The following is a 22,718-nucleotide window of genomic DNA, read 5'->3' as shown; positions in this document are numbered from 1 at the left end:
AAAACCATGGTTATTTTTTTGTAAGGGTAGTGCTGACCTTAAATGATAAATTTCAACCATATTTATATAAGGAACAATTACTCTAGATAAACATTTGTGCTTCTTTTTTATTTGCTGAATTGTGTTGAACTTTTTCTTTTGTTTTATATATTGTGCAGATGTAAATTTACTTTGTCTTCAGTCTGAGACTTATTCATTTAGTTTTTAGTGTGAAAGGAATTTTATGTTTACCAAAAAATATTACTTTTTTATATAAAAAAAAACAAGCAAGCCCTGCCAAGATGAAAAAGTTATGCAAAAGTAACATAGCGCATTACTTTACATAAAAATTAACTTAGTTAAATAATCAGTTACTTCTTTATTGAGTAAAGCAATATTTTAACGAGTTTTGGACTGACATTCAAATGTCATGTGAATTAAAAACAGCACATCACTGTCTACCTTAAGGCCTTTTTTTATTCCCATAGTGAAATATATTACATTTTTTAAAGAATAATAAGCATATAAGTAGAAATTAACTCTGTACCATAAAGGGTTAAAAATTTGATGTTTTGAACGTTCTGTCAACACTCAGAATGCTTTTATAACTTAAGTTAATTTTTAACTTAAGACCTTTTTCCTCAGGTTAGACGCCACATTGAATTTAACGAGGATAAAGGAGGCTGTGAAGGAATGTTTTATGGTTTTTTACAATGGCACGCACTGTATAAAGCCCCTAGATCCTTTATATCTTCATTTGAGCTAAAACTCACAACTTTCAAAACTGGTTGTATGCAGTTTCTTGTCTTCTGAACGGTTTTTACTTCTTCCTCTCTGAAAAGACACATTTGTGAAACAACAATACAGTCCATTGAACACACTGTACATCAGTCACTCACAGACTCATTTTTATTATTTGTGTCAAAAATAGACATACATATAGGCTATATATAGACAGATAAATACATTGGCCACTCGACGGCACGTCAACGTCGCCGCCATATTGGAGCGGGCAACTCTCATAACTCTCACATCAGGACAGAAGAAAACGTACCTGACTCATCATCGACAAATTGGACACCTACAAACCGTCTCACGATAAAAAAAAAACAGATCTCGGGGTGTTATCTTTCACAGGTAAGACTCAGCTGTTCTTTATCGATGTTTTTTGGTCATTTTTAACATTATGTTGACAGCTTAATTAACCACCAGTGTCAGACTATTAATAAATAGCTAGCGATATCGCTTACGTAGTTAGCAGTGAAAGCTGAGACTTTATAAGAATAAATGAATTCTTATTACGTTTTTACTTATATTGCCATTTATATAATAAACTAAATGGTGTTATGAGCACAATATACAGAGTGAGCACGTTGACTGTCTAGATTAATGATGGAGCTCAAGCTTCTATCTTTAATTTCACTACCGTTACTTATTTACAAAGATTAAGTGGTTACACTTTAGAATACTAGTCCTTTAGTTAATATTAGTTAATTAATTAACGAACATGAACAAACTGTGAACTTATTCTATGTATTCTTTTTTCTTCCCTTTTAGCCATTTGCAAACAGGACAAGGACAGCCTTAAGGAAAGCTGAGGAAAGCTGTTCTCTGCATTTCCAAGAGACAAGACTATACCTCCCTATAGACTAATGTTGTGTTTGTACTAAACCCAGAGCAGCCCTGAATGAATCGACAGAATGACCCAGCTCATATTCTAAAGCGATTAATCGTTTGAAAGCATTATTTATACCAGAAAACAAGACAGAAATACTAAGGAAGAAAATCTCTGCATTAATCATTTAATCGTTTGATTCTGATTCATTCAGACATTTCTAATAATGTTGATACAAATGCTAATACTGCACTCATGTTTATAATAAAAGATGACATAATCATTCATAAAAAAAACCCAGCAAAGAAATAATGGATGTTGCATTAAGTAATTTATTTTCTCATTACATACAGTCAAGTATATTACAGATCTCTTCATACTTGATATAAAATTAGATTCATTGGAGTATATTTTCAGATTTGAGAGGTTAAGGGCAGAGAGCATGATCACTATACAGCGGATTCCTCACTGCTTCACATCAGCAATAATCTGGGGAAGAAAAAATTATTACACTCTGTATTCCAGTGCTAATATATGAACATCGTGAAACCAAGACATTTGCAGGAGATGCATAATGACCTCAGATATTAATTATTATTATCTACTCAATATATTCATTTTTAGATTTTTATTGGTTAATTCTTAAAACGGGGAAAAAAAATACTGCCAAAGGTGAAAACTATTGTTTTTCTTAGCCGCTGACAGATATTTGTTCTTGTTTTAAATATTAACTCATTTATATTTCAGTAAATGCTTCTCGATTTAAGGATGTTCAGATATTTGAGCTGGAAAACAAGAGCAAGAGCATCATTCTCTGCGGTGAAGAAGAACACCATGACGCCACCGTTCGACTCGGACACAAATTAAAATCTCTCGTGTTTGTGTCTGAGTCTAGCGTTGGTGGGTAAAAGAAAAGAGTAAAAAATAAACCCTGGACAATCTTCCTAAAACATACGTCTTCAGGAGCCTCGATGATTATACATATGCTTTATCTTTATCACAGTATTATTTCATCAAGCCTTGTGTTCAACTCCATATTTATACTGAAAATAAAAGTAGCTGTGATCTTATTGTAGTTAGCGGCTCTGAAATCGAGTGACAGCTGATTGGTTGATTCACAAATGTCTTCACACACAAAAAGTGCTTCATATTCAAACACAGTTTAGATTAACACTCATATAACTGTATTGTCTGTGTGAGAGGAATCAAACAATCAAATCCTGCGATCGTTTACTCTTCCTCAGCCTGAACAAGTGTGTTTTTTTCTGCTGAACACTAAAGAAGATGTTTTTTTGAGTGCGAACAGTTGACTGCACCCATTGACTTCTATAATAGAGGAAAAATACTATGGAAGTGAATGGGTACCATCAACAGTTTGGTGTTTAAAGCATAATCTTTTTAGCATTCAGCAGAAGACAGAAACTCGTACAAAAAATATATAATTTTTTACATTTTATTTAAAAAAATAAATATGTAAAATAAGCACAGTTAAACTTTTATTCCTAACTAGTAATTCCCAAAGCAACCAACTATGTGTCATTGTTGTTAACTAAGACTGAAACTACTAAAAACTGTAATTGAGTTTTCTGTAATTGAAATAAAGCTAAAGTAAAATGATATAGATAAATCGTGTAAGGTACTACTAAATATTGTAACTTAATCTTCTTTAAAGTTGCTTTGCAATGATTTGTAAAGTAAAAAGCACTATAAATTAAATTTAAACAGTACTAAAATTAAAGTAGTAACTTTTTACAAAAAAGTTGAAATGCTAAAATTATTAAAACTGACATAAACATAAAGGCTAAAAAAATAAATAATAATAAAACTAATTCCTGAACCTCAAACTGCAACCATGAGGCTAAAAGCTATGCTATGTGTCACTCTGAGTAAGTGCTGTAACAGTTTATAAAGACCTTGATGTTGTTTGGACGCCAGAACCGTGTGTGTGTGTGTGTGTGTGTGTGTGTGTGTGTGTCCACCTGGATGTTCCCGTGTTTGGCTCCTGGCATGATCTGAATCCTCTCAAAGTCCCTCCCCAGGATGATGATGTCACAGCCAGAGTAGTACGCCTGTCCCACGAGCCCCGGACAAAACAACACACACAGTCTGACACTGATAATCACTTCTACATATGTAGAGTTCTACATATGTAATGTAATGTTTTGTTACATTTTTATTTATTTTTTAAAATCGAGGAATCAAAGTTTTAAATGTTTTCATTTACGGTTAATAATCTCTGCTGATGCTGTTACACTCACAGTCACGAACAGTTTGAATCATCTGGACTTTTTGAGTCAAATATTTTGGCAACATTTTTTAGCATTTTTATTTTATATTATTTCTTAACATATCAGACAATATCTGCCTTCATTTTGCATGCATCTTGTTTATTTTCGCTTATAAACTTTTTGTTGCTCTTTTTGTTGTGTTGTTTTTTTATCCTCATTTGTAAGTCGCTTTGGATAAAAGCGTTTGCTAAATGAATAAATGTAAACGTATCAAATTATGGCTTCGTTTCCTTACATGAATATCGAAATATTCAACTCAAATAAACACTTGCATGATGCAGTATTAGAATTAGAATTTAATTGGGGGTCCTGAAATACCCTGAACACTGCACAGAGGTTAAGATGACCATTGCTACAAAAATAAAATAAAAATTTAAACTCATCCTATTTTGTATTAATTTTCCCGTACTAATACAGTTACTGATGCTTTGGACTGTGGGATTACTGACAGGCTATTAACAAATATCTGTCTCTAAACCTCTTTTCTCTTTATTAAAAGTTGATCTAGACAAGTACATGTTAGAAACCAAATCCGCTCCAAAGGCCTTGATCTCAAATGATTCGCGAAATGCGCTTCGGAGTCCCGATCTGAATCAAATGTTGGGGAACTCCGAAGCCCCATTCAAATGATTCGTGAAACGCGATTCGGAGTCCCGATCTGAATCAAATGTTGGGGAACTCCGAAGCCCCATTCAAATAATTCGTGAAACGCGATTCGGAGTCCCGATCTGAATCAAATGTTTTGGAAACTCCGAAGCCCCGATCAAATGATTCGCGAAACGCGATTCGGAGTCCCGATCTGAATCAAATGTTGGGGAACTCCGAAGCCCCAGTCAAATGATTCGCGAAACGCGCTTCGGAGTCCCGATCTGAATCAAATGTTGGGGAACTCCGAAGCCCCAGTCAAATGATTCGTGAAACGCGATTCGGAGTCCCGATCTGAATCAAATGTTTTGGAAACTCCGAAGCCCCGATCAAATGATTTGCGAAACGCGATTCGGAGTCCCGATCTGAATCAAATGTTTGGCGAACTCCGAAGCCCCGATCAAATGATTCGTGAAACGCGATTCGGAGTCCCGATCTGAATCAAATGTTTTGGAAACTCCGAAGCCCCGATCAAATGATTTGCGAAACGCGATTCGGAGTCCCGATCTGAATCAAATGTTTTGGAAACTCCGAAGCCCCGATCAAATGATTTGCGAAACGCGATTCGGAGTCCCGATCTGAATCAAATGTTTTGGAAACTCCGAAGCCCCGATCAAATGATTCGTGAAACGCGATTCGGAGTCCCGATCTGAATCAAATGTTTGGCGAACTCCGAAGCCCCGATCAAATGATTCGTGAAACGCGATTCGGAGTCCCGATCTGAATCAAATGTTTTGCAAACTCCGATGTCCCGATCAAATGTTTCGCGAAACGCGATTCGGAGTCCCGATCTGAATCAAATGTTTGGCGAACTCCGAAGCCCTGATCAAATGATTCGTGAAACGCGATTCGGAGTCCCGATCTGAATCAAACTTGGCGAACTCCGAGGCCCCAATCAAATGATTTGCGTAACGCGCTTCGGAGTCCTAATCTGAATCAAATGTTTGGAACTCCGAAGCCCCGATCAAATGATTCGCGAAACGCGCTAGGAGTCCCGATCTGAATCAAATGTTTTGTGCCTTCCAGGTTAGCGGAGACGTTAAATCATGCGTCAAAACGGGATGTTTGTGGTGCAGAGCAGTAAATGTCGAGATGGTGACTTAAATAAAAACAATAACTTATATTAAAAGCTTATCGGCAACTATAGACATTAATCAAATATAGTATGTTTTATTTGTATTGTTAGATGTATCAAATGTTATACATTAACGTAGCACATGGTAGCAGTTATGCTAACAGTCCATCAGGTTAGTGAAGCAGTGTTTTAACCATTTCTTTTAACTCCCTTTTATTCTGCTCTCTTTCTGGCTTAAGTAACACAAAATTAACAAAGACATTTAAACTCATCCTATTTTGTTTCTAAAATTTGTCTCTAAACCTCTTTTCTCTTTATTAAAACTTGATTTAGTAGCCTACATGATAGAATCAAATGCTTTGCAAATCCACTCGAAATACCTGATCTGAATCAAATGTTTTGCGCTCCGAATCCCAGAAGTTATTTTCCAGTGAAAGCGCTATAGCGTTCATTCGCTTGCCGAAAAATGGCGGAGACCAAAAGTATTCAGATGTGTATAGTGTGCCTTTGTGTTATAAAAAAAGCGTTGAAATTTGGCTAGAGGATGAGGCTACAATGACTGTGAGGAAAGGTAGTTTAGTGTGTGCTAAGCACTTCACGGAGGATGAGGTCCGTGTCCAACCGGAGTACAGTCGATCTCGCACCGTGGGCTCCAAGTTTGCGTGGAAAAGTTGTGGAGACGTTAAATCACGCGTCAAAACGGGATGTTTGTGGTGCAGAGCAATACATGTGGAGATGGTGCAGGAGCACGAATACACAGCCGCCCAGTCCCAGGTGAGTAATGTGTTAACTAAAACAATATTAAAAGCTTATCGGCAACTATAGTCACTAATATAGTATAATATATATATAATATGTTTTATTTGTATTGTTAGATGTAACGTTATACATTTAATGTAGCACATGGTAGCAGTTATGCTAACAGTCGAGCAGGTTAGTGAAGCGGTGTTTTTATACTTTTGCCATCTCCCTTTTATACTGCTCTCTTTCTGTCTTAAGTCACACAGAATTAAAAAAGACATTTAAAGTTATCAATAAAATCCACAACAATGTAGGAAATACGAGCAGCTGAACAAACATCTGTTGCACAAGCAGAATTCAAATTATTTTATAATGGTTTGTAGGTTATTTAACTTTGAATTGATGTTCTTAGTAACTGGTATATTATTGCATAAATGTGATAGTAACTTTCCAAATAATGAGTTGTTTTTATTAAAGTGTTATGTCTAACACAAAATAATACATGTATTGTTGTTTGCTTTATGTTAATTAAGTGCTCTTGCTGAGGCATGGGAAAAATAAAGGAGCTGGAAAAAACACCTGCTAGTGACATCAGCATCATCGACACACCTGCCAGTGACACCATGCTTTTCTTCACCTGCTAGTAACTTGTCTGCTTTGTGATAAGCAAATTTAGCTATCTTCCAGTAAGTTTAAGCTTTTGTTACCTTCTCAGCCAGGGTTTTAACCAACATTATACATATAATCTTTCACATACTTCTCAGTGTGCTTTTTTTTTGCTGAATTTAATGCTTCGGTTTTAGGGGGAAAATTTAAGTCAGAAATGTTTTATAAAAATGTAACTCTTTACTTTTACTTATGATCTGCAATACTTTCCAGTTTGGGGTAGGTATGTTGCAACAATATAACATAAATAACAATAAAATATAATTAATTGAAGCATGACTTATTGGGGTAACTGTTTCTTCTTGTAATAGAACACTATAGAACTACATTCACTATAGAACAGGAACATCATTTGTTGGTAAATTCTTCATGCCTATTTTCTTCCTAGCAAAAAATTAATGTATATTCCAAAGTAGAATTCAACAACTTTTGCCGTGATCTCTGTGATCAGCTCATCTCTCCATACCCTCTCCACATGGAAGTCACCTCTTGTACTTGTCACAAGATCACACCAGGTTAACTAAGCCAGTAACCATCAGCTGACCGTGGAATGCCAATTGTGTGTTTCTTTCTCAGTTTTGCATGGTCCCCAATAAACTCAACGTGGAATGCCTCTCCGATTTCTTTCACACCAGGGCACTTAACCTCTACCAGGCCACAGGGAGGTTCTTCATTTGGGTCCACCACTTTGCCATCTGCACCAAGGTGTGGAGCATCAGGGTGGATGATGAGACCAGATGGAAGAACGTTAACGTCAAAGGTCTCCTCATAGCGGTGAAGAACCTCTGGCTCAAGTTTTAATCCTCTACACATCGCTCTCTACAGACCCCGACAGATGTTTACACACACACTGTTTAATGCAAGATATAAATGCATTTAACCTGCAATTACAAATGCATAATGTTTTGATGTTTTAATCCCAAAATGTTGAATACTGATATTTGCAATGACAAAAGAAAGTGCTTTAAGAGGTGAAATTAAAAACACCAATATCTAGACAATCATGAATTGTAACCTCACTTCCTTTAATGTTTTTACTATACAATTAATATGGAATTTGTTTAAATGTTAAAATTGTAAAAAAAAAAAAGTATTACATGTTTATATTAAATGCTTATAGAAAACAAATATGTTGTTAAAACTTTATATCTACATCTCTTGCTTTCATACATGGTCATATGAAAAATTTGCCATACTTAAGTGGTAGATTTCTGCCATTTACTGGAAACCATTTAAAATTACAATTTTAAACAAAAGCATTATATGAACATTCTGAGTGATTTTATTACACTAATACAATCAGACGTACCAATTTCTGTTTTGGTAAAGTCATTAAGTGTCATGTCATTTAGATGAATTAGAATTTAATGTAGGGTCCTGAAATACCCTGAACACTGCACAGAGGTGAAGATGACCATTGCTACATAAATAAAATAAAAATTTAAACTTTTTTGTTTGAATTTTCCCTTACTAATACAGTTACTGATGCTATTGACTGTGGGATTACTAACAGGCTATCAACAAAAATTTGTCTCTAAACCTCTTCTCTTTATTAAAACTTGATCTAGTAGCCTACATGATAGAATCAAATGCTTTGCAAATCCGCTCCGAAGCCCCCGATCAAATGATTCGCGAATCGCGCTTCGGAGTCCCAATCTGAATCAAATGTTTTGTGAACTCCGAAGCCCCGATCAAATGATTCGCGATACGCGATTCAGAGTCGCGATCTGAATCAAATGTTTTGTGAACTCCGAAGCCCCGATCAAATGATTCGCGATACGCGATTCGAGTCGCGATCTGAATCAAATGTCTTGCGAACTCGCTCCGAAGCCCAGATCAAATGATTCGTGAAACGTGCTTCTGAGTCCCGATCTGAATCAAATGTTTTTTGAACTCCGAAGCCCCGATCAAATGATTCGCGATACGCGATTCGGAGTCGCGATCTGAATCAAATGTCTTGCGAACTCGCTCCGAAGTCCAGATCAAATGATTCGTGAAACGCGATTTGGAGTCCCAATCTGAATCAAATGTTTTGCGAACTCGCTCCGATGCCTCAGATTGTGGTTAATCTTGCAGATCATGACTTATATCTACTCTTCCTCTCCCTGCAGTTTGGTAATATAAAGATTCCTCTTTTGAACTCCTCTTCTGTGGGTTTTATTGTTCTGGGTCTGAATTTGGGCTCCTGGGGTCTCAAAAAAGAAACATTTTCAATCTCCAAGGTACATTTAAATTACATTACATGAATATGTTACAGTTATACAGATTTGTAAACCGAAAAAATCAACGAAATCAACAAGTCAGACAAATGTGAGCTTTCAATTAATAATTTTCCAAACCTAACTAAATAACTGGAGGCAAACATTTTTTTAACTGCACGTAGATCACAAACCTCTGAAATCGGTTGATAAATGTGAACGTTATAGTGTTTTTATTCAATAAAAACCGCAGCTCCCCCGTTTACCTTCATTTGTTTAAGACAGTCTTGCCCTCACTGACATGGCGGACGCGTTGACGTATCGCTGCAACGGCTCAAAGCGGCCAATGAGGCGTCTAGTTATTTATATGTCTATGGGTAAAGCAGTATAGTGCGCGTCCCCTTTAAACAGCGCCGGGTGGAAACGGTCGCTCGCGCACAAGACTGGAATTTACTAAGGAAAAACAAAACATCAGCTAACTGCTAACAGTGTAATACACTAACATTTCATCTGGATACCGCCAAGAAACGACGGCGACTAAACAATGAAACTTATTAAGGTAGATATTGAAGCGGAATGATATCATCAAATTTTATATTACACTTACATGACTTTGTATTTATGTTTTCGTGTTGTAGCTTAGAAGCTAACGTTAGTTAGCAAATCGCTCATGAAAACTAAATAGCTAATATAACTGAAAATAAAAGTTACTGTTTATTTTTTATATTTACAGGTTGATGTAAGAAAGCTTTTAGTTTGAATGGAGTGCTTTATTAGTTTATGAACAGGTAAATGACTTGAATATATTGCTAATGAAATTATAGACCAAAGAGCAAAATTATGGTGTTATTATTAATATAATGGAAAAATAAGATTAATAAACACTTAGTGTTTACTTAGATGAACAATTAACATCCCTTTCGAAACAAAAGTTGATATCATAGCTCAAAACAGAAATCATAGACAGGTACCATATGAGTGTATTAATTAATTATATATCTTTATAATATATTGTTGTTTACAATGACGTGTTCTTTTCAAATCTATGATTATGGACCTAGTGGAATCACACTTCCACTTTTCACTTCACAGTAAATCACCGCAAACTACACATATGAACAAGTTACTGTGAATTCAGATGTTGAAAATATTCAAGCTTGCAATTATACAAATATTAAATAATAGCCATACGTATTTGCATTATTTAAGCATTGAGAATAGCTTGTCTATTTGTTTCTTATTGTCTATCACTGTCAGTAACTACTAAGTCAGATTTCCTGCTTATATGCCTAAGAAAGATAAGTTTTAGTCCTATATTTGGAAAAAATGTCATTTTTAACTTTGTCCCATCTGCCCCAGTTTCTGTGCAGGGGTAAGTGAGGTGTATCGTACCCCGTCCTATTAGGATGGACAGTTATTTTAAGGCTGCTGTGTGCGACCTGGACAAGCTTTTGGATGACTTTGAGCTCAACGCAGGTTTGAGACTTTTTGCTTTACTGCTATTATAGTTACAAATATTAAATTTGCCACTTCTTAATTTAGGGTGAGTTGATGTAAATTTGGCTGATTTTGCCATTCAAATAATTGATCATACATTCTAATATGTATCCTATAGTTTATGTCACAGGATTTATGATTTATGATGGACCACAAAACCAGGCACAAGAGTAAATGTTTTTAAATCTGAAAGCTGATTAAATAAACTTTCCATTGATGTAGGATTGGACGATATTTGGACGAGATACTACTATTAGAAAATCTGGAATCTGAGTGTGCAAAAAAATCTAAATATTGAGAAATTGCCTTTAAAGTTGTCCAAATGAATTCCTTAGCAATGCATATCACTAGTCAAAAATTAAGCTTTAATATATTTATAGTGAGAAATTTACAAAATTCCTTCGTGGAACATTGTCTTTAGTTATAATTATTGAAAAAAAAATCAATAATTTTGACCCATATAATGCATACAAATATACCCCAGCAACTTAAGACTGCTTTTGTGCTCCAGGGTCACACATTTAGTGTGTGCACTATATACAACGTTTGTTTTTTTAACTTTTTTTTAATCTGAATATATATATATATATATATATATATATATATATATATATATATATATATATATATATATATATATATATATATATATATATATATATATAAAAAATGTATTGCATCATTGATCCAGTCTTGAATCACACATGATGGTTCAGAAATATGCTGATTTGCTGCAAAATTATTATTCGTTTTTATTGGTTCTCAAGTATTAATAATTGTTCTTATTATCAACAATGTTTAAAACTGTTTTCGCTACTTCATATTTTCTTGGAAACGCTGAGACATTTTTTTTATTCTTTGAATATATATATAACACATATATGACATAGGTTATATATAATATATTTTATATGTGCAACATTATATATCATATATATATATATATATATATATATATATATATATATACAGTATGTTGTCTGATTTTATACTTTGTCAGTTTTATGATATTCTATTTATTTTGCATGTCTTATGGTTGATGTCAATATTATACATGAATATGATGTTTCACTTTTTATTTTCAGAGGAGCTTGAGAACAAGCCTACCACTTTTACAAGCCCTCCTTCTCTGGACTCCACAATCGTTCCTGGTCACCATTTGGACCTTCAGAGCTGCACACCAGAGCAACACACAGTCACACAAACTCTCCCAGATGTCAATACCCTGCACTATGGACTTACATCACAAAGCATTACCTTAAACCAGATAGATTCTTATTCAAATGAACGGCCGCTCACAGGTGTGGACCTCCTGTCCTCCGTCGATAGCATAGGCATCAAAAGTTCAGCTCCCCCTTGTCCGGACCGCTCACTGAAGCCGGTGTGTGATCTGGTGAATGATACGGGTTCTGCAAACCTCCAGCAGGCTGACAGTCAGGAGGACTTTAAAGAGCTGGAACAAACTAATGAGGAGCTGCTAGTGGACTTCGAGAGCGCTGTGGTATCTAGACCAGAAGATGCTTCTAACCCCGGTCTATTACCAAAACTGGACTCTGAGGTTAACTATAACTCATTCAGCCTGCTGGATGTCATATTACCAGCCATTGGTGACCCTTGTGGTTCAAGTAGCATCACTCCTTTGGAGTGCAATCAGATTGAAAGTTCTTGTCCTGAAGACTCAAACTCCAGTGATCAGAACAATTCTCAATGCAAAGTCTCCGTGAACGAGGACGATGTTAGTAATTCAGATCCTCATGCTACAGATGAAGCTATTTCAGCAACCAAAGAAGAGCATGCTGTATCACTGCAGCCAGACTCAACAGATACCCAACTATCTGAAGATCTCAGTATTAAAACTCCAGAGGATCCAGCTGGAAGTCCCTCCTTGGAGAAGGAAACTTCTCTGTCTTGCTTGCCGATGGCCGTATCTATGTGTGGATCCCTTGTGGCATCTTTAGACCCACAGGCAGCAGTGATTGAAACCAAAGATGAGGCTGATCTGGAAAAAAATTCAGCGATTCAAGAGGCTGAAGAGTTAATTCTTCCGTTAGAAGAACCCTCAACACCGTTCTCCTCCAATAGACCTGATTCCTCACCTGAAGATGAACCTGAGCTTGTCCAAATCATGTCGAACACCGAAAGAGCGACTGCTGTCTCGGGCCATTACCCTGAAAGAAACTTTAAATGCAGCTTATCACCATCAGATAAAGAGGTTTGCGAAATCAACCCATCTCCAACCTATTCAGAAAGCCCTAATTATTCCTACGAGTTCAGTATCGCCAACGAATACCTTCCTGAAAGTGACGAGACCGTTATGATGGTTACAGACGAGGAGCTGGACGCCTTTCTGATGGGTCAGGATGTGAAAATGAACTCCGACGCAGGCGCAGAAAAATTCACAGATGACGGCTTTTCAGAATTTAATGGAAATGTGGAAGGCTTTTTAGACGAGGAGCTGCAGAGCTGTAAAGTCGGGACGTTTGCTTCTCCTGAAAGTGATGGTTCACTTCAATATCTGGAGGAGAGCGAAGGTTCGAATGTTTCTTCCTCATCTCAGGACAGCAGCCCGATGAGGACAGACTCCACACAAACGATTACCCAAGAAAATGCAACCAGCCCTGTTGAGATTCAGTCAGTTAGTGCCCCCAACCAAGAGTCAAATTATGGCGGAGCGAGACCAAAGCAGTTATCCAACCAAACCGCACGGCCTCCATCAGAAAGACAAAGGACTGGTCATGCCGAACCCAATGTAGCAAGCCTTTCTGAAGAGCATGGCTCGCAAATTTCTCCCAAACAAGAGGAAAATAACTGTGAACCCCCTTCTTATCAGCAATATGATGCCAGTTATGGCCATGATGAGCTTTCAGAGCCTCCACCGTATCCAGGAGAGAGTCCTGATCCACCAGGACACGAGGCCGAGGATCTGGGGTCAAAGCAGCCTCCTTGGGTCCCGGACTCTGAAGCTCCTAACTGCATGAACTGTGAGCAAAAGTTTACCTTTACCAAGAGGAGACACCATTGCAGAGCATGTGGGAAGGTGAGTTTGATGCCTCTCAGTGTCAGTACCCACAATTATTTGGAAAATATTAAAGCAAAAAGAGTTTGGCGTCAGTACGATTCATTTTTAAAGAAATTGATACTTTAATTCTGCAAGGATGCATTCATTCAGTTCAGATTTATTTGTATAGCACTTTTCACAATGCACATTGTTTCATAGAAAATGCATGTGTCTACAGTACAAAGCTGCAGTGAATGTGTACAAGTGATGTCTATTTCAAGAAAACAATTAGTTTAGCTGCTGTTCATAAAGTTTCAAGCAAAAACTTTTAACACATCAAACTGGGAACAAGTGTGAGATTGAGATTAACTATGTGAATGTTTGGCTGAAGAGATGTGTCTTTAATCTAGATTTAAAGAGAGCGAGTGTGTTAGGAGCCAGATGTGAAAATGATCTTTCTTCTTTAATGGACTTAGTTATTTTAGGTAAAACTAAAAGTCCAGAGTTTTGTGACCTTAAAGAGCGTGATGGCATTAAATTGATCAAAAGTGACCATAAAGTTACAAAAGTTTTGTTTCAAATACATGCTGTTTTTCTTCTATTCATCGAAGAATCTTGAAAAATAAAAAATTAAATGCACGTGTTTTCAACAATGATAATAAATATTTCTTTAGCAGCAAATCAGAATATTAGTATGATTTCTGAAGGATCATGTGACTTGGAAGACTGGAGTAATGATGCAGAAAATACAGCTTTGATAACAGCAATGAATTACAGTGAACAAATATTCAAATTTATTTTTGAAATTTGAAAAGGTATTTTAAATTGTAGTAATATTTCATAATATTACAGTTTTTACTGTATTTTATTTTGATCAGATAAATGCCGCCTTTATGAGCAGAAGAATCTTCTTTTAAAAACATAAAAAAAACTTTCTGACCTCTTCCAAAAAAAAATAATTATATATATATATATATATATATATATATATATATATATATATATATATATATATATATATATATATATATATATATATATATATATATATGATGTAATACATTAATAATAAAAGTAATTAACTTCAGTAGTACTATGATGTATTTTACTGCACAGTACGGCTGGTTTGATGTAAACATGGATGTATGTAAACATCCGGTAAGAAACAAAACAAAAAAAAGATTATTATTACTATACTGGCCATTTATATCTGTCTCAAATTCATCTAATTAGTCCATGTATATTTTGAACCAAACTTGTGGCCACAGAAGAATAAATATATTATGGATTAATTTATAGATCTCACTGACCCCAAACTTTTATCTGATTAGATTTTTAATTAAATTGTATAATTGACCATTGTCAGGCAATTTACTTAGTAGTTTAACCTCTGATCAATATTTCATGTCCATTTATTATTTATGAGTAAAGGATCCTCAAAAAAGCAAGGTATGAACAATCAGATGGTAATTATTTCAATATAAACCCATTTAGATTTGGATCCTGATCACCCTGTGATGCTGTATTTTGCATAAATGAACTTAGAGTCTTTCAAGTATTTGCTTCAGTTCTGAAAGCGACTTTGGAATAACTTTGTATTAGATGAGTGTGCCCTGACGTTTGGAGGTGAAAGGCAAATAACCGCAGTGTGAATCAATGAATTAACATGCAGTCAGCTGCGTTGATTTCGAGCAAAGGTCTGTAACACAATCCTGCCATTGTGTTCTCATTTATTTATAACCACAGGAAATCCTTAAACCTGTAGTCCACTGCCTTAGACAGAAAATGTTCTCATTTTATCTATGAGTGCGACGTCTTTTGTTTTCATTACGTCAGATTGAGGTTTATTCTGCTCGGGAGGTGATAAATATAGATGCAGATTTGCCGGGTCAGCAGAATGTATTTTTAGTGCTGATATGGTTTCCCGCTTGAATTGCTGCACTGAGTTGCTGTTTCCAAGACATATTGGGCCAGTAAATTAAATGGGCTAAAGGACACCAGAGAGTTTTCTCCAGGTTTATGTCTGATGAAGTACTGTGTTTATCCAGTGTTTAAGTGAATAATGTTGTCTGCTTTGCAGGTGTACTGTGCTAGCTGCTGCAACCGCAAATGCAGACTGAAATATCTGGACAAAGATGCAAGGGTTTGTGTCGTCTGCCATGTAACAATACAGAGAGGTGAGTGCTTAACCACTTTAATATACTCCCCAGCTGGCTTGATAAAAACTCATTCAATATATTCAAGTGGATGTAATCTACTACACGCTAAAGGGATACTTCACCTAAAAATTAAAGTTAGCTGAAAATGTCCGCACTCTCAGGCCATCCAAAAAGTATATGAGTTTGTTTCTTCATCAGATTTGGAGAAATGTATCATCGCTTCACTTGCTCACCAATGGATGCTCTGCAGTGAATGGGTGCCGTCGGATTAAGAGTCCAAACAGCTGATAAAAACATCACAATAATCCACAAGTAATCCACAGCACTCCAGTCCATCAGTTAACATTTCGAGAAGCCAAAAGCTGTGTGTTTGCAAGAAACAAGTCCGTTTTAAATTGTCCAGCTAATATATGACTTATCTCTCCATTATTTTGCTTCCTCCATTGAAAAGGTTATCTTATCTGAATCAGCAGAGAACTATTCTGATTAAAAAAAAAGTGTCTAAAACAAATATATTGGTGGATTTTGATGTGAGAGGACAACAGGAGATGGACTTTTACACTCCAGGCAGCTTTATTATGGATTATGGATTCGTATTTTAGTGGTTTAACGTTAAAAACCTCTTTGAGATGGATTTGTTTCTTACAAACATGCAGCTTTTGGTTTCACAAGACATAAATTGATGGAGTGGAGTGGATTGCTTGTGGATTATTGTGATGTTTTTATCAGCTGTTTGGACTCTGACTGAGGGTGAGCACATTATCAGCAAATTTACATTTTTGGGTGAACTATTCCTTTAAATGCCCAATCTGTGGCAGCAGATCATGTCAGTGTAGAAATGGCTCATATGAACCATGGTTTATTTTTATATATGATGAACTACTCAAAAACACAAATTTCATCAGTATCGTGATATCAATTCATTAAAAGAGATGTGTTTGATGCACTTAGTATGTCGTATTTATGTCTGTTAAATAATTAGTTCTTAAGGCCCATTCACTCCTAAAATAACTACACTGAACAAAATTATAAATGCAACACTTTTGTTTTTGCCCCATTTTTCATGAGCTGAACTCAAAGATATAAGACTTTTTCTATTTACACAAAAGGCCTATTTCTCTCAAATATTGTTCACAAATCTGTCTAAATCTGTGTTCGTGAGCACTTCTCCTTTGCCGAGATCACCCATCCACCTCACAGGTGTGGCATATCAAGAGGTTGATTAGACATCATGATTATTGCACAGGTGTGTCTTAGGCTGGCCTCAATAAAAGTTAGCAGTTTTATCACACAGCACAATGCCACAGATGTTGCAAGTTGGCATGCTGACTGCAGGAAGGTCCAGCAGAGCTGTTGCCCGTTCATTGAATGTTAATTTCTCTACCAATAAGCCGTCTCCAAAGACGTTTCAGAGAATTTGGCAGTATATCCATCCAGCTTAACAACTTCCCACGTGTACCCACACCAGCCCAGGACCTTCACCTCCAAGATCATCTGAGACCAGCCGTCCGGACAGCTGCTGCAACAATCGGTTTGCATTACCAAAGATTTCCTGCACAAACTGTTAGAAACCGTCTCAGGGAAGCTCTGCATGCTCGTTGTCCTCATCAGGGTTTCGACCTGACTGCAGTTCGCCATCGTAACTGACTTGAGTGGGCAAATGCTCACATTCGATGGTGTCTGGCACTTTGGAGAGGTGCTGTCTTCACGGATGTTTTCACTGTACAGGGCAGATGGCAGACAGCGTGTATGGCATTAGTGGGTGAGGAGTTTGCTGATGTCAACGTTGTGGAACGAATGGCTAATGGTGGAGTTGGGGTTATGGTATGGGCAGGTGTATGTTATGGACAACAAACACAAGTTCATTTTATTGATGGCATTTTGAATGCACAGAGATACCGTGATGAGATCCTGAGGCCCATTGTTGTGCCCTTCATCCACGACGATCACCTCATGTTGCAGCATGATAATGCACAGCCCCATAATGCAAGGATCTGTACACAATTCCCGGAAGCGGAAAACATCCCAGTTCTTGCATGGCCAGCTTACTCAACGGACATCACCAGTTGAGCATGTTTGGGATGCTCTGGATCGCCGTTTATGAAAGCGTGTTAAAGTTCCTGCCAATATCCTGCAACTTCACACAGCCATTGAAGAAGAGTGGACCAACATCCCACAGGCCACAATCACCAACCTGATCAACTCTTGATTTCGTGTCGAATGAGAGACCCAACGTTACTTTCAGTTTCATTTTAGCCTACATGAATTTGTTTTGGCTTGTAGTTTATATTACTATAGCTTCTTATATTTTTAATTCTTGTTATTTTCTAAATACTGTTAATTTAAATGATTTGTTGTGGAGTGAGGGGAATTAAAAAAGCCTAGCTATGGTTACGGTGTTTATTATATTGTTCGTAAACATTTCGTGTCAGCATTAGGCCTATTTCTGAATGAAATAAAAAAGTGACTTATATGTGACTTTTCCCTCTCTCTAAAAAACTTTTTTTTATACACATCGTTAATTATGCAGCAAACCTTTTAAAATATTTGTATTGTCTTTATAAAATAACTTTAATTCTAACAAATAAGTTCTTGGTAAAAACCAACCAAAATGAAAACAGTTTTGCTTATTTCTGCACAGGAGATACTTGGTGTTGTTTCCAAACAAAAGGAAATATATCAGTATCTGCATCGGCTATCAGCCAAAATGAATTGAAAAATATCGGCAAAAATCGAATATCGTGCATCCCTACTTTTAATGTGTTTTTATTTCAGTCTGAATTTAGTCTATGTGATCCTGGACCAATAGCCAAAAAACATTTTATGATTTAAAATTATGATTTTTCTTTTATGCCAAAAATCATTAGGATATTAAGTAAAGATCATATTCCATAAAGATATTTTGTGAATGTCCTACCATAAATATATCAAAGCTTAATTTTTTATTATTAATATGCATTGCTAAAACTTTAAATATGATTTTCTCAATATTTAGATTAGTTTTGCACCCTCAGATTTCAGATTTTCAAATAGTTGTATCTCGGCCATATATCGTGCGATCTTAAGAAACCATACATCAATGGAAAGATTTTTTTTTCAGCTTTCAGATGATGTATACATCTCAATTTAGGAAAATTTACCTTTAAGACTTGTTTTGTGGTCAAGGCTCACATATGTATCTTATTTAATTTCAGCTTTACTGCTTTTTTAGTTTCAGTTAGCAATAAAAACACTGGCTCACTTGCATCCCTTTTTAAAGGAGCAGATCCCCTACCCTTTTAATTTGTTTCCAACTTTTTTTGTGGACCAAACATCAGAAGCTCTTTTATTTTTTAAGGGCTGATTTAATGGAGAAGAACAAGGCTTTATTTATTTATTTTGTCCTGGACCGTCTATAAAAAGAGGCTGGCACACAGTGTGTGGCCGAGCGTGTGGTCCATTTGCACATTAAAAAGCACATTCATCACAGAGCGTCAGTGCTGCAAGTCGCCAGCCAGCTCTCGCAGGGTTTGGTGCAGGGCTGGGTGGAGCCAGGGCACTGGTGCATGTCCTTGAGTGTGTGTTTGTGTGTGTGTGTGTGTGTGTGGTATAGGACCCACCTGGTGCAGTATTCGTGACACACTCTCTCTCTCATTCACTCTCCAGGTTGAGGAATAGAGTTAGAGACACACATAAACACGCACACACACACCCCTCGTCTTCAGATGGGGAGGGTTTGTCACTATTCTCAGCCCAGGGCAGCCATTTAATACGACCTCTGTGTGTGTGTACATGATGGACTGAGCTTGCACTCGCAGTCAGAGACGTTTGCCTGTCCCAGGACAGACGAGAACTCAGCGTGAGCTTGCGGAAGTGAGCTGCGCCCTGTCCGGGATGAGAGAGGCTCAAGGATGCGCCCTCAATCTCATTCATTTGCGGACTCTCTCTCACTTAACAGCAAGGGAAATACTTCCTCTTTTGCTCTGCGCTCACTAACACCATCCTGGGAGACTAACATGCAACCCGTGATTAACCTGGAAGAGAGTTAATTTAGGATGAGGTAAGCTTGGGATATATCTGAATTAAATCAAAGTCAAGCCCTCTTGAGGCTTGAGGTGTAATTGATCATTTTGTTTGGTTAAGTTTGTAACTTTTTTGCATCTTTAGTGAATTTCCACATGCTGAAGGACGTTCCGTCCTGCTGGTTTTTGGCTTCATTATTCCCATCTGTCTTGTGGTCGTAGCCGTTTTCACCATGAGCCAGCATATTTCAGCTCTTGTGCTTCTAGCTGACATGTTTGTGGGTGTCACAGGCAGTGCCAGTGTAATCAGGTCGATGAGCATCTATGAGCCTTAATCAACGTAATGCACAGCTGACTCATGGCTGGAGGAGGTGTCAGCACACTGGGCTGTGGCTGCACTGGACGTCCTGTTTCTTGAGTTCGGTTTGGTGGCTCGTTGCCCATCATTTTAATAACAAAAGTGCTATGATTGACTCAATGCTCTTGCTTGTAAAAGCTTGATGTGTTTGATTTATCCGAATGTGACTCAGTTAAATGAGGTTTGTTTTGTTAGTAGTGTTGTCACGATACTGGAATTTCAAACTTTGATATGATACCTTGGAAAATATCGATTTTCGATACCACAGAGAAAAAACTGCCAGAATTTTAAGGGGTATTTTTTTATTTAAAGAAATATAACAAGTCTACGGAGACCTTGGCAATTCAATCGCCATTGGCTGGTACATTTTTTTTGTTTACTCACCAGACTGATATACTAATATTAATATAGTGTGTGTGTGTGTGTGTGTGTATATATGTAATATACTGTATATGTTTTTAAAATTATTAAAACATGTATTAACTTTTTAAATAACTGAAAGTAGACTCTTAACATCAGTTAGTCAAGCATTATAATATGAAATCTGGATAATCAAGTATTATTTAATGATAGAACTTTAGTAATTATAGTTAAAACTTGGTAACCATGTATGAATGCATAGACATTTTAACTGAATTTAGGGCTGATGGTGGTGCTTTGTTGATCATTCAGTGTTTCTGAGGAAAAATAACAATAATACTGATAAGATGATGATGATAATAATAATACTACGAATTCTACTAATTAGAACAGTAATGGATTCATGAATATTAATCAGGTTGTCTGCGTTCGGTCAAACTGATTTGCTAAGTAGGTGAGCACCAGCCAATCAGATTCTGTTTGTGTATTAGTTCCACGCACTACTAAAGAACTGTTATTTTAACAAGAAAATGCGACAAACAATATTCTTTAGTGTGTACATGTAGCGCATCAATTCTGCATGTATATAAGACTCTCTTGCTCGCTCTATCTTTCTCTCTCTCTCACTTTGCGCGTGTGAGAGAAACGACGGCGAGTTACTGCGCGTCAATTGAGATGAACTGAGAAATATCACAGATCGCTTGAGTAGAAAGAACTCTGAAGCACTCAGTCAGAAAAGCAACTCAGTGTTCGGAAAGAGTGAAAATATATGTGCGCTAAACTTAAACTCGCCATCTTTCTATTCACTTTAGCTGTTTAACCAGAGCGAATGAGACGAGACGGGCACTGCGGTCATGTGTGGTGTTTGTCAATGCGCCTTTGGAAAGAAGTGAACGTGACAGCTCGGCTAGTACCGGTGTATCAGTACTTAAGAGAAATTAGTATTGGTACCGCGAGTATTTCGATAAATATCGATACTAAAATATCTGAACGGTACCAATACTAATTTAAATTTTTGAAAACACTAGTTGTAAGTCATCATTTGATTTACCACGCATGAACACCTTGACAACAATAGATATTATAGTGTACATTATATACACTACCGTACAAAAGTTTGGAGTCCGTAAATTTTTTTTTAATGCAAGAAGTTTTTGCAAGAAGTCTCTTCTGCTTATCAAGGCTGCATTTATTTTTAATCAGAAATAGTAAAAACTGTAAAATTGTGAAATATTATTTACATTTTAAATAGGTGTTTTCCATGTTAAAATATAATGATCAAAGCTGAATTGTCAGCATTATTACCCCAGTCTTCAGTGTCACATTATCTTTCAGAAATCATTCTAATATGCAGATTTGCTGCTCAAAAAATATTTATTATCATCGGTGTTGGAAACGCTTGTGCTGTCGAATATTTTTGTGGAAACTGTGATACATTTTATTTTTCAGGATTCTTTAAATAATTGAAAGTTCAAATGAACAGCATTTATTTGAAATAGATTTTTTTTGTGACATATTAAATGTCTTAGTTGTCACTTTTAATCAATTTAATGCATCGTTGTTGAATAAAACTATTTATTACTAAAAAAAAAAAAAAAACTTACCCCAAACTTTTGAATGGAAGTGTATTTAAATATATTCGACATTTGAACAGCTCCTTCACTGCATTTAAAATTAAAATGGTCAACAACATCATTTTTTCCAAAACCATTACTTTTTTTTTTATGGAATACAAAAAGCAAAACATTGTCACTTTTACATGAAATTAAAGCATATCAACCAGAGGTTGTCATTCTCCGAAAAAGTACGATAAAAGTAGTTCATACTTGTCAATGTCCTATACTGAACATCATACTAAAGTTATTTGTGTGAGGAACAGATTGAAATGTATTCACTTGGCTGCAGTGAAGATTTTGAAGAGAAGATTTTCAATAAATATCGACCGTTCCTCACACAGAGACATGGATTGCACCACGCACGTCTACTTATAACTACTTTTATGGTACTTTTTGTGCTTAATTTCTCCTTTTGTGTTCAACAGAAGAAAGAAACGTCAAGTAAAGTCAGATATTGAGTAAGTTATTAATGCAAAATTAACAAGATGATAAATTTTTTCTGTAGTATACACTGATGAATCG

General features: G+C 36.3%; 1 protein-coding gene and 1 long non-coding RNA gene across 6 annotated transcripts in view; both read left to right on the top strand.

Annotated features, from left to right (window-relative positions):
* The first annotated feature begins 6,054 nt into the window (after positions 1-6,054).
* On the top strand, positions 6,055-7,798 carry LOC113054871 (uncharacterized). Of its 2 annotated transcripts, none has more exons than XR_003277455.1 (3): positions 6,055-6,376; positions 6,877-7,029; positions 7,645-7,798. It is a non-coding gene; the product is annotated as an uncharacterized LOC113054871 (long non-coding RNA). The 2 variants fall into 2 exon arrangements; XR_003277454.1 differs by having other exon boundaries at positions 7,586-7,798.
* A 1,794-nt stretch (positions 7,799-9,592) lies between these two features.
* The window catches only part of LOC113054731 (zinc finger FYVE domain-containing protein 16-like), a 30,179-nt gene continuing 17,053 nt past the window's right edge, over positions 9,593-22,718 (top strand). For 2 of the 4 annotated variants that reach the window (XM_026220495.1, XM_026220492.1), the window contains exons 1-4: positions 9,593-9,766; positions 10,567-10,683; positions 11,790-13,741; positions 15,783-15,879. In XM_026220495.1, coding sequence (XP_026076280.1) covers positions 10,614-10,683; positions 11,790-13,741; positions 15,783-15,879 — 2,119 coding nt within the window. In that variant the 5' untranslated portion in view covers positions 9,593-9,766; positions 10,567-10,613. Of the gene's footprint in view, positions 9,767-9,940; positions 9,996-10,566; positions 10,684-11,789; positions 13,742-15,782; positions 15,880-22,718 lie in introns of all 4 variants that reach the window. The other 2 variants (XM_026220493.1, XM_026220494.1) reach the window with 2 other exon arrangements.

This window comes from Carassius auratus, chromosome 35 (genome assembly GCF_003368295.1).
Source record: "Carassius auratus strain Wakin chromosome 35, ASM336829v1, whole genome shotgun sequence".
Classification (NCBI taxonomy): Eukaryota; Metazoa; Chordata; class Actinopteri; order Cypriniformes; family Cyprinidae; genus Carassius; species Carassius auratus.
Note: the sequence above shows the minus strand (reverse complement) of the source record. Positions and strands in the feature narration are given on the sequence as shown.